The sequence below is a fragment of the Equus caballus genome, chromosome 5, assembly GCF_041296265.1.
Source record: "Equus caballus isolate H_3958 breed thoroughbred chromosome 5, TB-T2T, whole genome shotgun sequence".
In the NCBI taxonomy this organism is placed as follows: domain Eukaryota; kingdom Metazoa; phylum Chordata; class Mammalia; order Perissodactyla; family Equidae; genus Equus; species Equus caballus.
The window spans coordinates 25,009,623-25,030,707 of NC_091688.1; the positions used below are offsets into that span (position 1 = coordinate 25,009,623).

The 21,085-nt window shown below is 43.7% G+C and overlaps 1 protein-coding gene across 18 annotated transcripts in view; it reads right to left on the reverse strand.

Moving 5' to 3' along the window:
* Window positions 1–21,085, reverse strand: part of HHAT (hedgehog acyltransferase) — a 310,500-nt gene that overhangs the window by 121,897 nt on the left and 167,518 nt on the right. For 13 of the 18 annotated variants that reach the window (XR_011438569.1, XM_070266753.1, XM_070266747.1 and 10 more), the window contains one exon: window positions 20,802–20,837. The exons of the other annotated variants lie outside the window; for them this stretch is intronic. Coding sequence is in view for 12 of the 13 variants with exons in the window: in XM_070266753.1 (XP_070122854.1) it covers window positions 20,802–20,837 (36 nt within the window). In the remaining variant the exon portion in view is untranslated. The remainder of the gene's footprint in view (window positions 1–20,801; window positions 20,838–21,085) is intronic. 18 annotated transcript variants of the gene reach the window in all.

A 21,085-nucleotide genomic window follows, 5' to 3' on the forward strand; every position in this document is an offset into this window, starting at 1 on the left:
TCACCTCCAGCAGCGACTTGCGGAGGACGGAGTGTAGAAACGCACCACTGACGGTGCATCCCATGGCCCCACTTCCCCTCTACTTATTTTGTCACTACTGGAAGAGTCTCCCAATCAATGCAGAAAGCGGGGTGCTTATGAAGAGAGGAGGAAGACAACAGCTACACTGGGACAAAATACAACTATGTACTAGGGGAGGGCAGTTCACTATTCTGATGGGAACAGACCCCGATTTCTGAACTGGTGGGACAGACATCAGGAGAGGGCGGAGGGTGCTTCAAGCACAGTATGCACGGGCCACCAATTTCCTTTTGCAGACCATTCCATGTGCCATGTTAAAAGAAATTTCTCGTTGATTCTGACAACAGGCTGAATTCCAGTCCTACTTTCCAGTGTTTATTTTGTTCATCGTTTTCCATGTTCTCTAGACAATATCATGGACAATTGGGTGAGGCTGTATCAGAGGCCATACACAGAACATCATTTTAAACTTGAAGCCCTGTAGCCACCTTTTCTGCATCCTCTTTTATGTACAGTTCAAAACCAGACAAGATACTGTATTTTATAGCAATGGTTCTCAACCAAGAGCAATTCTCCTCTCCCCATCCCACCTGCTAGAGACATTTTGCACTGTCTGGAGACAGTTTTGGCTGCCACAAGTGAGGGTACTACTGGCATTCAGTGAGTAGAGGTCAGAGATGCCACTAAGCATCTATGGTGCACAGGGCAGCCTTCCTCAACAAAGTATTATCTGGTCCAAAATGTCAATACTACCAAGCTTGAGAAATCCTGCCTAATGGCAAAGGTCCAACTCAAACACCAGCCCATGGGGGAATTATTTGACAAGTGTCTTTGCTACTCTCCTGATCACCTATATTAGCATCATATTCATTATCTGAATGCCCCAGTTACACTAACTCTCTGTTGATTAGGATACACAAGTACTTCTCCAACTCAAATGAGAAAGGACAGCTCTTGCCGTCTTGAGTCTTCCCACCAGATGATGCAGTGCAGGAGAGACACAATCAGTAACAGGGAGACGCTGAAAAGCCCTAGTCCACCAGCAGTAATGTGCTGAACAAGCATGACTGCGACAGCCACACACAAAAACAACAGAGAGCTGGGTTCCCCAGTGGGAAACTGGAGAGAACTGGACACATTCTCTCTGATCAAACAAACAGAGTTGAAAGAGCACCAGAAGGATGCTCTGAAACTCATCCTCAAAATACCAGCAGTGGCTATGAAACCCCAGGAATCAACAGGAGTCAGAGACTCTGGGATGGGGGCGGGGGGAGCGGGTAGCGGTGAGGGTCCGTGTGCTAGAATGGGCTAAATTTACACAAATGTCTCAAAGCGTTCATATAGCTATTTATATATTTCATAGAAGTGGCTTCAGTGATTAGCTCACTAAAGCTCTAAAAGAGTTTTCCTCAATTAAAAAGAAGAAAACATTTTTAAAAGAAATTCCACCACTTGAAGACAGTCAAACCAGTTGGCCAGCACCCTGATGGCCAGGGACAGGCAGTGGTTGGACCTGACACGCATATGCTTCGAGCCCCTCTGGAGCAGCTCTCTGAGTTAGGGAGCTGGCTGCGGGCTGAGTAATTGCTGGAATTACCCTGGATCACCCCCAAGCTGCTCTTCTGGGCTCTGTAATTCAGAACTGAGGGGGTCATGCACTGGTTGTGATGCTTTTAGCATATTTGAGTGTTTTCTGTTGTTGTTGGTTTGGTTTGGTCTGGAACGTTGTTTATTTTGCCTGTTTCTTGACTCTTGGAAGTGCACTCATGGGTGTGCTATACATAGGGATTTCCTCCACTTCAAAAAAATTTTCAACCAAAATCTTTGCTATCTTTCCATGCAGCTACAGCATAAGCAGGGACACACATGCACATAAAATAGCAAGAGTATCTCTCAAAGTAGCTTCTGTTATAAAAGACCAGGTCGTGGAGGACATCTGATGTGTGGACCAAGCTATCTGTACACCAAGACGACTGGCCTTTCTATCCTCCCTCCCCAACCACAGGGATTCCAGCCAATGTCCACAGAATCATCAGCTATGAAAAATAGATTACCTTTTATATATCCATTATATTTCTCTTACATCCTTGAAAACAGGGGACACTCTTTTTCTACTTTATAAAACAGCAAGAAGGGACTGTCATGTTTCCCAGTCCCCTGCCCCCACAGGATTACAACCCAAAGGATTAGCGCAACAGGCTGGTAGTTAACTTTACAACATTTCACAATGGCATCAAGTTCTTTCACATAGATCATCTAACCCAATCCTCACACATCCCTGTGATTAAGGCACTGTCTTCCCTTGGCAGATGAGGAGTAGAGACTGACATAGGCACATTCACATGGCCGGGTAGCAGAGGCACTGGCATCTGAGGCCAAGTCCTATAACCCAGAGCTCTATGCACAGCCACATCCATCCTCAGGGCTAGGACTCCATCTCTCCATTGGTTCTGCCCCAGAGAGGCCACTATGCCCCTCCAGGGCACCCCAACAGAGCTGGGCAATCCTAAAAAAAGCAGGAAGCTGATCAGGAAGACTAGTTAAGAACCTGCGGATGCAAAGCCAACCCCAACAATAAGTTCCAAGAGTGAAAGCAAAGAGGGTTCAACTCACTCTAGAGAGTCCTCATAGATGGCCAGAAAGTTAGACATGGGAGGGACAGTTCCACGAGTACGTTACCCTGATGTGGTCAGTTAATCTAGACCCCATATATCTGGGCTTTCTCTGGGAATTCTATTATGGCTTATATGCACAGGAAGTAGGCGATTTATGAAGTAGGGTGGAGTATTGTTTTATAAAAAGAGCATGCAATGAAATAATAAATAAATAAAACAAAACCCTACGGAAAAAATGTACACATCTCTACTCCGTGTGGTATGAATAATCATCACCCCATGTCCTCAGGTAACCACGTTAAACAACAGGAGTGCACAGATCCACTAGGGCACCAGTGCAGAGACACAGCATGAAGTCTGCAAAGAAAAATCATTAGGCTCTACATGAGCCATGGAGGCCAGGAAGGAGTTGGATGCCTCTCTGGGCCCGCAGGTGCCTGCTCAGCAGCACCAAGAGAAACACCTAGGAGAGCACATAGGAGACAAAGGTGTAATTAGCCCAGTGCTGGGGCAGCCAGCAGGTGTGGACAGATGTTCTTCCACTTTATACCAAAGCCTGACACTCCCAGTTCCCCCAGTGCCTCTATGGGGTGGACAGGCAGTGACAGCTTTCCCATCTTCCCTCTCCCCCAGCCTCTTCCCAGCCCCATCTCCCACAGTGACCTTAGGAACCAGTGTGTTCCACGTCGTGACGCCATGCTGAGCTGCCAGGTGCCAACACAGACTCATTTAAGCCATGCCTTTTCCTGCTCTAATAGCCAGGATTGATTTCTCAGAAATTAAACAAAGTTTAGGGAAACCCAATTACCAAACTCTTGATTTTCTTATTAGAGAAAGTCAGGGATATCAAAATCATAGAAAATCCCTAAACCTCATTTTATTCAGTAGCTTCCTTAGTAAGACTACAGAACCCTTTTAAAGACCCCCCAATTTAAAGTAGCGATGGCATAGCTGGATTTCACTGCCCTTGAAAACATACCTATGGGTATACTATATACACATGGTGAGAAAGCTGCCACTCACCTGCCTGCCCCAGCAAGAGGCATCAATAGGACAGCAAAGCTCTTAGCAGGTGAAAGCTCTAGGTTGACTATCAATCTCAGAGGTAATTACAAACAGTTAAACATTGCAAGGACTATCTCCAGACACAAGCCAAAGAGCAGCCCCCAGTGATGCTGTGGTTCCAATCATATCCACCTCCCTGGGGTTGACCTTTAGCAGAGATGCTATATCTTCTGAAGCAGCCGCCAGTGCCTGTACTGCTAACACAGCAGGGCTTCCGGCAAGAGAGGAAAGCTCTTCTGTGCCACTCACCTCCATCTCATCCATCTACCGCTGTTGATCATCCTCAAGTTCAGGTGCCAATGAACAATGATAGGGCCAAAAGGTGAGGGTCGAGGGGGTCCACCATTCAAGACACTTATATCAAACGAAGTGCTGCACTAGATGCCATGAGGTTTATAAACACAAAGGAAAAAGAGGAGGCTTCAAGGTACTCCTAAATTGAGTAAAGGAGAAAGACCCACCCAATCACACTCCAAAAAAAAAAAAAAAAACGGGATGGAAAGAAAATAGTCTAGATTTGGCTCAGCAAATAGAGTATAAACCAAGTCCCATTATTCAGTTATAAGTATTGTCCTTCAGAATTCATCCTGTTCTCCAGATCCTCGCTAGGACTCTTTCTTCCTTCCATATTCCACAACAATTACAGAAAGCTTGAGCTCTCGCATTTCAAACTGGTTTTACCTTTCTGATTATGTCATGAATGTTTGCTTTCCCTCACCAACTAGACCACAGAAAAATTAAGCATTTGCTTAATTTTCTGTCCCCTCATGGACTTAATACGTTCTGCGTTTAGTAGGAGCTCTCTCTGTACATGGTGCTGAGTGAAACAGAAGATTTAGTACCTTCAACTCCAGTATGGGGCCTCAGGAAACCAGGGTTCTTGGGTTGCTCAAGTGCTTCTAGGAATTTCTCCACTTTCATCAAGTCACAGAATCCTACAGTTATATAGGGTCAGAGCCAGAAGAGACCTTTCACATCATAAAGTGTTTTACAGATGAGTCACTGGTGCCCAGAAACTTCAAGTGACTTTCTCAAGGCCATGAAAAGAGTAGAAAAGCCAGGACCAGAATTGTGGGCTTCTGAAGTATCAGAAGGGAGTGAAGAATGTCACAAAACCTTGAGATAAAATGAGGAACCTCCCCCAAGTAGAGCAAAAGGAGACAAATATATTTGCATCTCATCCCAACTGAATAATTCGCTTGTATAATCAGATGCACTTCCCCAGCTAAATGCTTTCCAGTTCATTATTTTGCTTAAAAAATGATTAAAAGGTTCAACAATAATTATCTATTCTCATTTCCAAAATGGATTTCACTGCAATAGACTCAGTGTATTAATAAACACATACAAATGTCACTCTATGAAAAACACATTGTCTACAAATAACCTTTCAATTAGAAACAGATGCTGTGGGCTTTCAGATTGTAAAGTGTTTTTATTTTAAATGGCCTGGTCACAACTGCAACCAGGCTGGCAGCGAACTGCTCTTCTTTTCTCCTCAGGATCTGCTGTGAAGGTCCGACCTTCCCTTGGGATTTCACATTACTCCAAAACACCCAGGATTTACAGCCTGCCAGGCCAGAATGTGCTCCTGAATCTGTCCTCTCAATAAAGATCATCCCACCATTGCCACTAAGCAGTTTCCACACTGACTTAGGAGGAGGAAAGGAAACAGTTTTGGTTGCACGTGGATATTTCTCATCAGATTCAAATTCAATAAATATGGACTGAATGCCTATTATGTGTTAGATCCCATAAGAAGCACTTCATGTGAGTTTTCTCTCCTTATCCTTAAAGCAGATAGTATTGTAGACAGATGGATGAGAAGTCAACAGCAACAGCCATCACTTAGGGAACTGTCCTAAGTATTTTACGTGCATTAACAAATCTAAGGTATCATAATTATCTTCATTTTACAAATGATAAAACCAGGGCTCAGACCTAGTATGCGGTAGAGTACGGGTCCAAACCCAGGTGGTCTGCTCCACAGCCTGTGCCTCTCACTGCTATGCTATTCCACCTCTCTGTAGCCTACAGCGATAAGAGAGTCTACGCTTCTATTGGGGTTCCTCCTCTTAAACAACACTGGGGACCAGCTGAAGACCACAATCCCTTTATCTACCAGCCAAGAGTCTGCCACTGTTTCAGGTTTGCAGAACACTTTCAAATACAGTCTAGTCTACTACAATACATGTTTCTCCAAACACCATAGTTCATATGTAATTGGTGAACAGCAGAACAATGTCCTTATAAAACAGAAATTGTATCAGCTTATATGTTTTCCTTAGCATGTTAATACTTAGCCCCCAAATAAAACATCCAAAGTTCATGAACTGAGCTGATTATGTTACTGTACCAGATACCCATTCGTCCTGCCCCTTTTTCCTCCTGGCCTAGCTGAGCCACACTCTCTGTCTTAGAAGCTGAGAGGGCACAGTTCTCCAAGGTCCTGTGTAAAAGAACACCACAAAACAAGGATCCAGAACCATCCATCTCAGTCATCACTCAAGTCTGTGCAAAGCCTGCAAGTGCTTTCCTCCACCTCCCTCTGCCCTCGTCTCCAGAACTCAGCAGCCTCGACCCCTCCTTACAGCCCCTTTCATCAAGGTACCATTCCTCTAAGGTAAAGGCTGATACTTACTAGAAGAGTTATTTCTTAGGAACTCAGTATGACTTTCCAATTATGCTAATATTTTTATTAGGATTTTTATTATTTTTCTTAGTGCTCTGGACAGAGTTGCATAGGTTTTGAATAATCTACCCAACTCGATTTTTTCATAAGTCCTGTTATCTTTTTTCTGCAATTTTATATGACCTGAGGTTTCTCAAGTTTATATGCCTCACATTACAGCAAAACACCTGAATTGGCAGCACCGAAAGGATTGAACTTTATCCAATTACTTCCAGATTCCTGTGGTCCCTCTTCAGCGCTGAGTCGCTGTGAGAACAGAGCTGGCTACTGCCTTGGCCAAGCTCACTTACATAGTCTGCTATATCATTCAGAGTTTTTAGTTGCAAAGAATGGAAACCACAAGCTAATTTAAGCAGAAAAGGAATTTCTTAAAGGACATTAGGTCACAGAATATCTGGGTGGGCCTGTGAATCAGGCTGGTGATTATTCCACGAAACTGCTCGGCAGACCCTCCTGTGGGTGCCACTGCCAGCACAGCTGTGGCTTGTATCACAGATGCCGGGAACCCCTGTCCGGGCTGCATCTGAAAGCTGCGTGTCTCTCCACCAACCTTGTCAGAAACACTTCTGTGGGATGCCCTCCTCTTCTCCTAACTCTCTTCTGAATCAAAGTCACCCCTTTAATGCATCTGAGTGGCAGAGCCGGGCACACATTCTGGCACTAGTTGCGAGGGAGAACCAGAAAGTGGCTTTTGACTTGTATTTTGAGGAGGTAGAGTTCATAAGGCCAGAAATTCCCCAAAAGCCAGAAGGGTGTTCAAAAGGTACTGAGTCACCTGAATACGGAGCAAATGTCCACTACACTTAGGAAGCAAATTTTACACAACTCTCATCAAATACCAGTCTCTTGGTACTAGGCTGGTGCCCTAGCATCTCCTGCCCCAGAGCAAGTCGACCCCATTCTTCATAGCCTGCTTCCTTCAGTGTCCTGTCTGATGTACACCAGCTTATCAGCACATATCCTCATTGCAACAGAACTTCATCTTTTACGCTGACCAGCATTTGGAACCATCCCCAAGGTTCTGAGGCTGAACTTACTAATAGGTGATGTTCAAAGGGTTAACACAGGGGCCAGCCCCATGGCCGACTGGTTAAGTTCACATGTTCCACTTCAGTGGCCCAGAGTTTCACCAGTTCGGATCCTGGGCGCGGACATGGAACTGTTCATCAAGCCATGCTGAGCTGGCGTCCCACATAGCACAACCAAAAGGACCTACAACTAGAATATACAATTATGTATTGTACTGAGGGGCTTTGGGGAGAAGAAGAAAAAGAAGAAAAAAAAGAAGATTGGCAACAGATGTTAGCTCAGGTGCCAATCTTTAAAAAAAAAAAAGGGTAACATATTTCCATGAGCACACTGGGATTTTAACAATCCCCAAAACAAATGAAGGAGAAGCAAATCACTACACTGACTCCTAGCATCACACCCATTCTCCGGTATATCACTAACTCCTCATTCCCACAGTCCAGTGTGCCCGGTTCCCAGCTCACTGATGGTACTGTAAAACATTTTTCTCATTCAGAAAAGGGTATCTGGATGCAAATGAATCTGCTCTAATTAATACAGAAGTGTACATAATTGCAAATGTTGGTATTATTATTGACATATTAGTGATAGTGTTCCTCACAAGGGATCCTTCCACTCTAGTATATTAATAGGCTACACTATGCATTTTCTATTGAAAGTTTCTTCCCTTCAATACGTCAGCTCCATTGTCTAAGCAGGGACTTTAGACATGCTAGGATACCTAAACATATATAACTTTTAACTACAGCTTCACCTCCCCAGAAAACTCCTTAGTCACCCATTTCCAAGTTACTGCTTAGAATCTAAGCCTAACTTTGATTCTTAAAATGGAATTCAAGGCCTTGCATGGCCTGGCCTGAGACAATCTCCTAGTCTCACTGTGACCCCCTCACTCTGTACTCCAACCACAAGGACCTTATTCCTATCCTTCCTCCTGGAATGTACTCTGTTCCTCCACCACAGGGCTCTGAGTATGCTTCTCTACCTTCCACCCCAAGCATTGCCTCCTGGGGGAACCTTCCCCATGGCCAGCTCCTGCCTCACCCCTGGGTCAGGTGACAAACACTTGCAGAACCACGGGTCTCTCCTTGGCACTACTGGCTGCTATACTTTTCCAGATATGTGTATGATCTCTGACAAACACCTCTCTGCTCCTAAACCATAAGCTCCACAGGAGTAGGAACTATGTCTCTCTTTTGCTCACTACTATCTGAGTAGGGCTTCTGGCCCATAGTAGACTCTAAAACTACCTGATGAATAAACTAATGGATTCATGCATTTAGAATGATTGATCTCATCCATTTGGTATTTATGTGCTTGATTTAACTCATATTTTTGAAGTGCGTGACTTTCCTCCTAAAGGCAGCATTTCACAGATGGGGAAACTGAAGCAGTGATATTAAATAATTTGCTGGTAAAATCACACAGCAAGTAAATGGCGAGCTGGCTTGGGTGTGGGCTACAGCCAACTCTACCCATTCATGTCCATCCTATGGACACACAGTCCGCTGCCAGGTGCTCAAAGGAAAATGCAGAAGAAAGCAAGCTCATGGTTCTGGTTCTCAGGAAACTTGCATGTAAATCACCAAACCCAAGGGAAAATAGAATCCTGCATTTTCTCTATTAAAAAAAAAAAAAAACTGGTGTTGCCATTCAGTCTGTTAACATCCCAGAGAATGAACAAGGTACCAAGTGAAAGTATAATAATGATGACAACTAACAATTATTAAGTGTTTATGCTGAGTACTTTAAGTATATTATGTCATTTAACTCTCAAAAAACAAAACCCACCATGAAGAAGATATTCTTACTAATACCCATTTTACAAATGAGGAAAGTAAAGCACAGAGCTTTAAGTTGGTCATATAGTCAATAGTTATGCAACCAGCCTTCAAATCCAGGCAATGCAATGCCAGAGCCCGAGCCCAAAGCCACTGATTGTGGCCTATAAGACATCAGAACACACTATGGTGGGGGTGGGGGACACAGAACTCTTCCAGGAAGTCAGCCAGGGCTTTGCAAAAGAGGTGAACACTGAACTGGTGCTGAGAAGGTGCAGGAAGAGGGAAGCAAGCAAACAAAAGGAAAGAAGAAAATGAGTAAGAGAGGCTTGTTTACGGAACAGAAAAGTTTAAGGAGATTGCTCATGGGGGTAAAAGTTGTTGAGTCTGGAAAAAGGCACTGAACATACAATGGAAAGGGAGGAGAATGGCTAATTAAAACTGCCTTTTGTTGGTTTGTTTGTAAACTGTGTTTTGATTCAATACCCATGAGGGTGGATTGAGGAGACAGACTGGAATGAGAAAGCAAGTAAAGATGAGATTCACAATAAAAAAGCAAGTGAAAGATGAGGGGCTGTACAGCACAGAAATGAGGAAAAATGGCACGTTCAGTTAATATTTAATAGGAGGAAATGATGAAATTTCAGGGACCAAAATGGGTGCGGGGCATGAGGAAGAAAGACATTTCCAGAATAACCCCAAAGTTCCTCCCTTGGTTGGTATGGGTGGGGTACCACTCCCTAAGATGGGGGGAAGAGTAGGGTTGGAGCAATGGGGAAAAATGGTAGATAAGGAGTTCCTTTGGGGCAAGCAGAATGGCTAATAAGGTGGCTGCTGATCATTCAAGTAGGCAGGTAGAAATATAACAGAACACCAGCATGTCCACAAAGGAAGCAGACAAATGACATTATCATCTTGACTAGTGTTAGCCCAGAGAATGTTCTGTAATGATGGAAATGTTCTATGTCTGCACCGTCCAATATGATAGCCAGCAGCTACATGTGGCTATTGAGCACTTAAAACGTGGCTAGTGCTATTATTCACAATAGACAAGACCTGGAAGCAACCTAAGTGCACATCAACGGAAGAATGGATAAAGAAGATGTGGTGTGTGGATATATATACAGAAATACTACTTGGCCATAAAAAAGATGAAATCTTGCCATTTACAACAACATGGATGGACCTTGAGGGTGTTGTCCTAAGTAAATAAGTCAGATGGAGAAAGACAAATACCGTATGATTTTACTCATATGTGGAAGATAAACAAACACATAGATACAGAGAGCAGATGGGTGGTTACAAAAAGGGAAGGGGGCAGGCGGAGGGCGAAAGGGGTAAAGAGGCACATGTGTACGGTGACAGACCGCAAGTAGATTTTTGGCGGTGAACACAATTCAGTCTATACAGAAGTCGAAATATAATGATGTACACTTGAAATTTACACAATGTTAGAAACGAACGTTACCTCAAAAAAAAATGTGGCTAGTGCAACTAAGGAATTGATTTGTAATTTTATTGAATTTTAATCAACTTAAATTTAAAGACCCACATGTGGCTAGTAGCTACTGGATTAGACAGCACAGACTGGACAACAAAAGCTGCTCTCTAATATTAAAAACACCCAAGCTGCTCATAAGAGGCTGCCGAGATTGAGAAGGACCTCAGAGTTGAACTGGTACAATTCTCTCATTTCACTAATAAGAAAACTAAGGCCTAAACAGGAGAAGTGACATTGCAGCAGGAAAGAGGTAAGGCAGACCAGAGTCATGGTCTTCTGTATCTGATCCAGTGTCCTTTCCATTTTACAGGCTTTTCTGTTACTGATGCAAAAACAGCTGCAAGTCTGTTGAATCCTGGTGTGGTGTGGCATCCATGCAGCTCATGGGCAAAGCCAACTACAGATCGTGTGCTCCCCCTGCTGAGCTTGACACCCCAAACAACATCAGATAAGTAACTATCTCAGGTGTTCTAGTTGCAAATAACAGAACCCACTCTAGTTAGTTTTAATACGAAAGGAATGTATTAAAGAAGGATCAGCAGCTTGCACAATCTCTGAGAGAGGGTCTTGGAGCCATGCAGTCAGGAACTGTTGACAAATTATACCACCGCTGCTCCAATGGGGATCCTGCTATGCCTGCCACCGGGCTCAGGGCAAGGGGCTCCCAATCACTAGTGCTGGGCGAGGGGCTCCACCCTAGGACCTCTGCCTCTCAAAGCTGGATGTTACTGCTGCCAGGCTCACCACAATGCATTCCAGGTCCCACCTCCACACACACATCATTCTCAGTAGAATCTAAACTGAGGGAAAGGGGGATCTGAGACTCTTCAAGGAAGGAAAGGAAGTTTCTGGCTTTCACTTGGTGTGGCAGCCCCATAAGGCGGAAAGAACCCCAGGGCTTAAGAAGATAATTCAAAAAGAAAAGGCAAAACCACTACCACTACTTAACAAATGTCCTGTCTAGTAAATGACCCATCTGTACTGGTTTAGATCATGGATCTTACAGCCTGTCCTGCTTTGCAGCAGCCCTGACTCAAAGCTTTTTACACTTACAATTATGTCTCTACACTGCAAATTTTCTCAATTAATTTACCAGCGGCTCTTTTTAATTTTTTAAAAGATACATTTATTCACTGGAACATCTTTAGTGATAGAAGCTATACATGGTGGAAAGTGACTTACGCATTTCAACTCTCAGAGCGTGGAGGGTTTCTTTTAGTTTTGGGGGTTTTTTAAATCTGGATTTTCTAATTAACAAACCCAATATAGCACAGTCACAAAGATGAGTAATTCTAAAAAGTTTTTCCTCAAAGGTAGTAGCACTAAGATTGCAGCAAGAGTGAAACTGAGAAATCTAAGAACTGAAAATTAATGTAATGTGGGGCATAATCATCAAAGCCTTTCCATTCTAAAATTCTACAAAGGTAAGAAAAGGACTACAAATCACTCCAAGTGTCTGAGTCTGGGGGACAAGAAATGCTGTCTTGGACAGTGAGTGTGATGGGGGAAGCTCGGAAGGGGGACTCAGTTTTTGACGAGAAAGGGGAGCATACACCCACACATTAGGCCACAGCTTTCATGAGCGCACCGGATGGAGTTCCACTTCACACAGCCCCAGCGAGGGAACCAGCACTGCGGGGTTAAGAGGCCTCCTGTCCTAAGGATGGGTGACATCCAAGGGGAACAGCACCAAGTCAGAGCACTGAGGACTGAGGACTGGGCCTTCAGAGACCCCACAGATGAAGCGCCAGTGAAGGAGCGAGAGCCTGGGTTTACAGAGAGCTCAAAGACAAGATGGTTACTTGTCACCATAAGATGCAAACCTCCAGCCCGAGTGAACTTCCCAGTGCTAACCCGAACTCTCTCCAGCTGCCTCAGCTTCTAGAAAGAGCCTACTGCCATGTTCCACCATCATTTAACTGCCTCCAAGTTAATGTACACACACATAATCACATTTTTACAATACACTAAGCAAACATAAACAGAAGGAAATTAAAGGATAGTTTAGGGCTATTGTTACTCAATCCAGAATAGCTTTCATGGCAGCTGATTGTCAAAGAAATTTCCCTGCATGGCAAGGACTGGCCTGAGGTTCAAAAGTCTTAATTTCACTAAATTCCCAGCGAAGGCTGTCAGAGTGAGTTTTCAAAAATATAAATCAGATCATGTCACTCCCCTACTTAAAACACTCCAATGGCTCCTATTCCATTTAAAATAGAATCCAGTCTTCTTCACAGACTGGCTGTCTCCTCCTCTTCCAGACTCATCATGGACTCCTTGCTCCACCACCCTCCAGCCCCACAGGCTTCCTTCCCTCCACTCCTCAGACATGTCCTTCCCCATCTCAGGGCCTTGGTGCTTGCCCTTCCCTTGGCCACAGAAGTCTAGCCCCAGATATTCTTCTGGCTGCCTTGTCCCCCTCACTCACCTCTCAGCTCAGTGCCACCTACTCCCTCAAAGAGGCCCTTTTTGCCCACGCTATCAAAAGTGGCTGTCCCACTTTGCCCCGTCCATCACATCATGGAAGTTACGGTGCTGGCTTACTTGCTTGCTTGTTTACACTCTGTCTTCAACCACTGGAACGCCAGCCAAGCAAGGGCAAGGACCTCGTCTACCCTGTTACTGCTTTCATCCCAGCTCTTGGAATAGTGCTGAAGCCACTTAATTGGTTGCATAAATAAATGGATTAAATGAAAAGGAGATGACTAAGCCCTTTTACATTTTGGAAATTTAAAATGTATTCATTCAAACGTTTTTAAGGGCCCTCTAGACATGAGACACTACAGGGTACTATGGGGAATACAGAGATAAAGCAGACCCTACCCTCAAAAAGCTCTAGGAGGGATGTATGACACGTGCAAAATGAACTCTGTTCAAAGCTATGGGTTCCAAACTTCCCTGAGCATCAGCGTCACCTGGGGTGAGTGGTAATTATACTGATTCCTGGGGTCCACTCAAAACCACTACATCTCCAGGAGTACAGCTTGGGGTCTAAAACATCCTGGCAGATTCCTCTGATCCAGGAAGTTTGGGAGGCAAAGAGGAAGACTGCATGGAGGAGGCAGCATCTGAGAAGGACTTGAGAGGGGTAAGATTTGGATATTGGGAAAGAGCAGGCACTTTAGGCATGAGCAAAGGAAAGAAGCCAGGAAATGGGGGGAGGGACAGAAAGCAGCACCTGGTCCCATCTGGCAGGGCCACAAAGGGGAATGATGGTAAGATAAGATGGAAAGGCAGCCTGAAGACCCAATGTGGTGGGCTGAGGACATGAGGGTACAGTCTGGTTTTGACCGAAGGGAAAGGAATTCACTGACTGGTTCTGAGTAGGGAGAGAAGCAGTCGATTTACAGATAAGTAGCAAGGGCTCAGAAAGGGTTAGTGAGTTCCCTAAAGTCACATAGGTGGGAGAGAGGCCAGGACTCAAACCCCGTTACTCTGATTCCAGAGGTGAAGTGGGGGAGGGGAGGGACAAAATTAGCCCTTATTGATCCCCTCTGTTTCCAGGCACAGAGCTGAGTGATTTGCATATGTTATTAAACCTTAGTACAGCTCTGTGAGGTAAGAAGCCCAAATTACAGACAAAGGTGCTTATCCTTTCTCCAGAAACAGAAAGGAAAGGGTGATGTGAAAGATGTTAAGGAGACAGACTCAAGGGGATTTGGAAACTGACTATGCGCGGGGCAAGGAGGGGAACGGAAGCAGCCCCGTGGGCGCACGCGCATTAGCCTCTCCTCAGCGCCCTGCCCTCTTTTCCATTCGCAGCCTCTGTGGGCCTGCTTTGGAATCTGGCTTTCTTCACTTTTTATTTAAAACACTCTGTTACCGGAACACCACACAGATCATTAGCTACTGGTTTTCATATATCACAGGTGGAATGGAAGGAGGGTTTACAAAAGAATGCTGTGATACCGCAGTCGCTTCAAAGGATGTGAGTTTGCAGCAGGCAGGGACAAAAGAGACTGGGTGGCCCCCCCACCCCAGGTGCCACTTCTCTCTGGTCACCACTAAGAGATAATCATCAGCGCCTAACTAGGACTGCAAACATGCAGAGTTTAGGCTCATTTCAGGTAGGAGCAGCTTTTTAATCATCTCATTTGGTTTTTACAACACTATTAGAAATTACTTACTTAGACAAACAAACATTGACTTCCAACCTATACTTACAAAATAAAAAGTTCAACATCTTATGTAACAAATCAGGTGTTTTGCCTTGGAGTTATCACCTCTGTGTGTGTGTGATTTTAGAAATATATACACAACAGTTTTATCTTTCTTTTGTATTTATTTATAAAAATATACAGAATGGCTTCATGCATGTATTTTAGATGTTTCTAAGCTGCTAGACTGAATATAGATGCTAATTATCTTCTTATACCCATCTGGTTCCTACTCCCTGAACCAAATGCCCAGCTTCTGGTTAACTTCTGTTTCCAGAGCCGCTCAGAGCCTAAACAGGTCTCAATGGTCCTAATGAGATATGGGAAAGAGACAGGCTTATCGCTAGCTCTCCTCCTTCTCGTTGTCAGGAGGAGTCCCTTAGCCCAAATTAATCCTTCATTTGACTACTTGGCTTCTTAAAGATACAAGGTGGATTCTTTTGAACATTTCAGACATTACACAATCTAAGACAAACTTCGAATGATGGTGAGCAGACCTCTTTATCAACGCCATGAATGCTACAATTAACTATAGCAAATGTGCTGGTAGACTTTGTGGTTCTCAAAACAAAGGTGAGTAAAAGCTACCTTGTAATTCATGAAGCTCAAAACACCATTTTTTAGCCCAAACAACACTTCTATCCTGCTGTAGGGCTAGTTTTATGAATGGGTCAGGTATGGTGTGTCTCCAAGGGAAAGCCAAAAAGAGTCTTGCTCATTTCAGAATTCAGTGAACCATTAATTCACACATTACTGAAATTCGCTGCCCTCTGGCAATTCAAAGACACTCCTGACCCCGTGGAATCCAAGGATCGGACTCCAGAAGATGCACAAAAGACGCTACAAGAGTGAACGGCTGTCCCATTCTACCTTCTCTCTGCCCAGAACAAAATCATGCTTCAAAAGGGTACATGCTGCTTCATACAAACATTAGCATTTGTAGGAGACTCAATCTGCAGTATACTGAACACCATTCTACAAGGAGCATCTGTTTACTTTTGGAAAGGAATTTATCTTCTCATGACCATATTAACTCCAGAGATCTTCTCAAACAGCTTTAGGGCCTTTGCCAGGGGCCCACTGCCTTTTTCTGTTTGCCTAAGAAGTGTCACTGGCATGCTCTCCATTTCTCCTAGTCCTGACAGGGTATCAAGACATTTTCCTTAGGACAAAAGTAGAGGCTCTGATGCGCTCACATATGGTATTTACAATAAAATGGAGTGATGGTAAAGAACATTTATTTCGCTATTGAGAAAAAAAGGTTAGGATCTTTATTTGAAATAGATTAAATAGCTAAATATAACATATAGAAAAGAAGAAAATACAGGTGAATATTTTTCTGATTTTTAAATGTATAAGTGCAAGTGCAATGAAAACTTGCAAAAAAAAAAAGTTGACAAATTTAATCTTTCAGACATGGAAAAAAAAAAGTTGACAAACTTAATCTTTCAGACATGGCTCCAGGTTTTCTTTTAAAAGTCATGATGGCATCCCGCATCACTTAAAGCTATTCCCAACCTGAGGAACTTAAAAGAGGACAGAGGGGCAGGTAAAGCAACTACATTATACTTTCATAAAACAGGTGGGGCTGCCTACATTTCTGGGTAAAATGAAAAATGCCTCAGTCAGCAAGAATCAAAACAAACATCACTAATCATTTTTACTTTCTTGCCAAAACTAAACTAAGCTAAATTTAAACAGGCCGCCCTATTATCTAAAATGAAATAGAGCTGTTTTCCTCTTTAATCTCTTTTCCCAGATTGGTCACTTTTTCCTTTTTCTTTTGCAGCGAGTGTCACATTAACAACTCCAGCCACTGGTCTTCCTCTGAAGCTATTCATAAGTGAGTTGCGATTACTGTTTCCTGAAAGTCATTCCTTTGATTTCTATGAGATGCGCAAGGATTGGGCTCACTGAATTTTCCCACAGTCATGATAAAACACCAATACCAAAAATGCTCACATTTCATCAAACGTGACAGCTCCTTCCTGCCCCACAGCTCAGTGAAACACTCCAACAATTTAAAAGGAAATATGTCCCTCCTTGCAGTTGCCTACGTTGAGATCACAGATAGGGCTCTGGGCTTCGTGGAAATTTATGTCATTCCAGAGAAGTCTATATTACTTCCATTAATGTGAAAGATGCAGCTGATTAATTTCAGGCATGCTGCAGCTTCTTTTACACCAAATACTAAGCACTCCATACAGCCTGACAAACCAGAGTACCCGTTAAGAGCTTCTTGGAGCCGATAAAGGTAGTTAATTAAAAAAAAACTATGCCAATTTCTCCAACATCTCCTCTTTTACAAAGGGAAATATATTTTCTTCTCTTGGCCATCCCAGAGTAAGGAGGATTCCTCAAGCACAACCCCCCTCGCTCTTCCAACCTCTAAGGTTTTCTCTAACGACAGATTCACAGGAGAATACCATTGCTCTCCAGGGTTACTAAGGCAGCACTCACTGCCTTTGCTTCCTCACTCCCCGGGCAATCATACTCTGCTTCTCTCCACCTAACTGAAACCACTTTCTCTAAGTCTAAAGGGCACTCAAGACCTTCTGGTGGCTAAGTACGAGTTCATCCAATTAAAAGAAAAACAAAAATACCCACTCAAACCATCCTCTCCACCAGCTGCCTAGGCTGTCTTTCCTCCTTTCACAGCTTAACTTCTTCAAAGAGTTGTGGCTGCCATTTCCTCACCTCCCACTGTCACCTCATGCCCTCTTCAACCTGGCTTCAGGATCATTGTTCAGATGAAACAGTTCTCACTAAGGTGCCAGTGAGAAACGGCGCACAGTCTCCCCCAGGCTTGACCTCCCAAAGTGGGAGCAGAAAGGACTCATTTTCTAAAGGAATCTGCAAATAAAGGGGTGACACCCCACAACCCCGTCCTGGGAACACTAGGAGATGGAGCACTGACTGCTCCCACCAACCACCTCCCCCACCCCACACCCCACCCAACGCCCAAGCTGGGACGATGAAAGAGGAAGGGACCCCGTGGAGTCTTTAAGTTCTCGGCTTTGTGGGGAGGGCTGTCACATGAGGAGAGATGAAGAGACTTCATCACAGAGACTGGGCATGTCTGCAAGAAGGGTAGACTAACCTCTCATTCCCCAAGTGGACAAGCTATGGACATGTTGATCTGCTCTGCCCCTACCAGAGCAAGAGAAAGGAAAAGTGCAGAGAGATGGCAGGGCAGAAAGAAGCCTTACTCTCCCAGTTCTGCTTGGTTCACTGAACACTGAGTAAGGTGACTAGTTGGAGCATCTTACCAGTACCCACTGGAATGGCCTTCTGCCAGGACAAGGAGATCCCAGCACCAGTTACATCAGAGGAGCATAACCACTCCCTCGCCCTCCTCCCCACCCAACACAGGAGACATGGTTGGAGCCCAGAAGAAGGAAAGGGAGGCAGGGGTCCCAGAGGCAGACCAACTCTCCTCCTCACTCCAAGTAGGTCAAACCACAAATCTGGCAAGTGACAAGCTCAGGAACAGCTTTAAATCAAGTATCTTTTTTTCTCATGGTGGTATTCCCAGACATACCCAAATAAGTGGCACATGGTAGGCTTAACAATTATTTGTTGAATAAAGGACCAAATAGTTTCTCCTTAATCCTCTCCCTCCTTGTCCTTTCTGCCTCATTTCATTCATTCACTCATTCATTCACTCCTACCACAAATGTTTGTTGAAGGTTGATTCTATACAGTTTAGTCATAGAAAGGTGATTAAGACATGCTCCCTGCCTTCCAGAAAGTTACTAGCAAAAATAAAAGTACAGGGGCTGGCCCCGTGGCCGAGTGGTTAAGTTCGCGCGCTCCGCTGCAGGCGGCCCAGTGTTTCGTTGGTTCGAATCCTGGGCGTGGACATGGCACTGTTCATCAGACCACGCTGAGGCAGCGTCCCACATACCACAACTAGAAGGATCCACAACGAAGAATATACAACTATGTACTGGGGGGCTTTGGGGAGAAAAAGGAAAAAATAAAATCTTTAAAAAAAAATAAAAGTACAAACTTGCATCTACTGCAAGGAATTATGTGAACAGTAGCATGGGAGTAGTACAAAGTACCAAGACATCAACTCAAAAATCCAAACTACTCCCTGAAGTATGCCCAGACAGCTTTTTCTGATCAGCTTAGATATGGAATTCTCAGGCCTGCCTTTCCCATGACCGCTGGTCCTTTATCCCTCCTGCTAAAATGCATTTACCCTCCATGTGTCAAGGGCAGCGGTTTCCACATGACAAATAGAAATGGCAAGCAATAGGATATATGGGAGTATATGAGGAAGCCATTTGGTGTAACCCTAATTCGGCCTGACTTTGTTTTTTCCCAAAGGGCCTGATGTGGCTGTTGAGCATGCATTATATATCTGCTTTAAACATTTACTATGGCAAGAACAAACACCCTTAAGATAAAGGTGCATCTTCCCCCACATTGGCATTTCCTTAAGGATAAGCATCTTTCCTTAGTCTAGGAACTGATTGTTGCACTCACCTTTGACCACCCAGCTCACCTATGACCACCCAGCTCGAGACAGCAGACCCACTACCTGCTGTGTCCATCAATCACTGTGCCGACAAAGCAGTCTCTCAACTATTGTAAAAGGGACATTTCAATCATATGTGAAACATCCTCTTTGGGGTTATGTAACCACTCTGTACACTCCACTTCTTTGGTGCTCTTTTTTCCTTCGGGAAGAAAGGCCCCGGGCCATGGTCCTCACATTTTAGCTCAGAATAAACTCACCCAAATTTTCATTTATAGATTGGTTATGGATTATTTCCATCGACACACACTACCATCTATGTGTGATATCCTGGAGAAAGCCAGGACAATCCATATTCCTTGGGTCTGGAGTAGACCAAGGAGATTTCAATGCACAGCCTTGGGTCAAGCCTTGGAGAAAGGACAAGGTACGCGTGGTCTTTCTTGGAACACCACCGTACGCAATCCAGCACCAAGGGAATGCTCTGGGTTTAGGATAAAGGTGAAGTCAGTAATGTACACTTCCCCTCAGAGAGCATCTTACCCACAGGGAGACGGTCATGCATTGTGGAGAACTGAGCCACAGTAACACCTATCCAGAAATCACATGTGATTTACAGATTGTTTATTAGCAGATTCTTAGTCAGAATTAATTAGCATTTAAAGCCACATATTTGCAGAAAGCAAATCATTCTACATGATTTCTGGTTTTCTTGTAATCTTTAGCTTACAGTCCTTCAGCAATCATTATTGCTTTCCATATATATTTTTGACAGGCATTTTTAATGATCATTTTTCACTCTGAGAATAACACCTGCTCAATATAAAAAAATCTAGAAAATACAGCAAAGTTGATAGCATAAAAAATATCATGCATTTTCTTACCAACACTGCTAATGTTCTGGCATATTTCCATTTAACCTCTGTTTGATTTAATAGCTATTTGGAATTAATATGCCCCATACGCCAACTCGGGTAAAATAATCACCAATAAACTAGGACATAAACTGTCCTCTGTAATCTCTTTCAATTATGAAAAAGGTTGTATCTTCACAACTGTAAAACAACCAGTAAATTCAGTTTAAAAAGCTTAAAGTCAATGGAGGGGAAACTGGTTAAGTGTGTTTTTCAATGTATGAAAGCAAGCTGGCACTCTTCACTTTTCTACTTGTCTTTCCAGCAGCCCAGCAGTTGGAATTAAGCTTGTCCAAGCTCTTGGGCAACTATCGCTTCAGATCTAAACCCGTTTAAACATAAATTCCTTTGTTCAAAAAGGATAATTTCATGGGTGATTCTGGGAGGGACAAAAAAAATACAGTGCTAGTGGTATTTTCTTGACAAGTATACAATTGCCATTATTGATCAAGGTATTTAACAAAGATTTTATTTTCATCTCAGTCTTCCATAAATAGACAAGCTAGTCAATGATATCTAAAATAAAAATTACTGGCTTACCTGATTAAGAAATTATGCAGTCCAACGTCAAAATACCTGTTCAAATGAGACATAGACAAGCATATCAACAGAAGATATTTATGGCAATGATGGACTTGGCAAAAAACATGTAATTTCCATTCAGAGCATACTGAATAAATGGATTACCCTTTGACAGTAGTTCTCAAAGTATGGCCCCTGCAGCAGCCACAGCAGCATTACCTGGGAACTTGCTGGAAACACAAATTCTCAGGTCCCACCTCAGACAAACTGATTCAGAAATTCTAGGGATGGGCCCCAGCAGT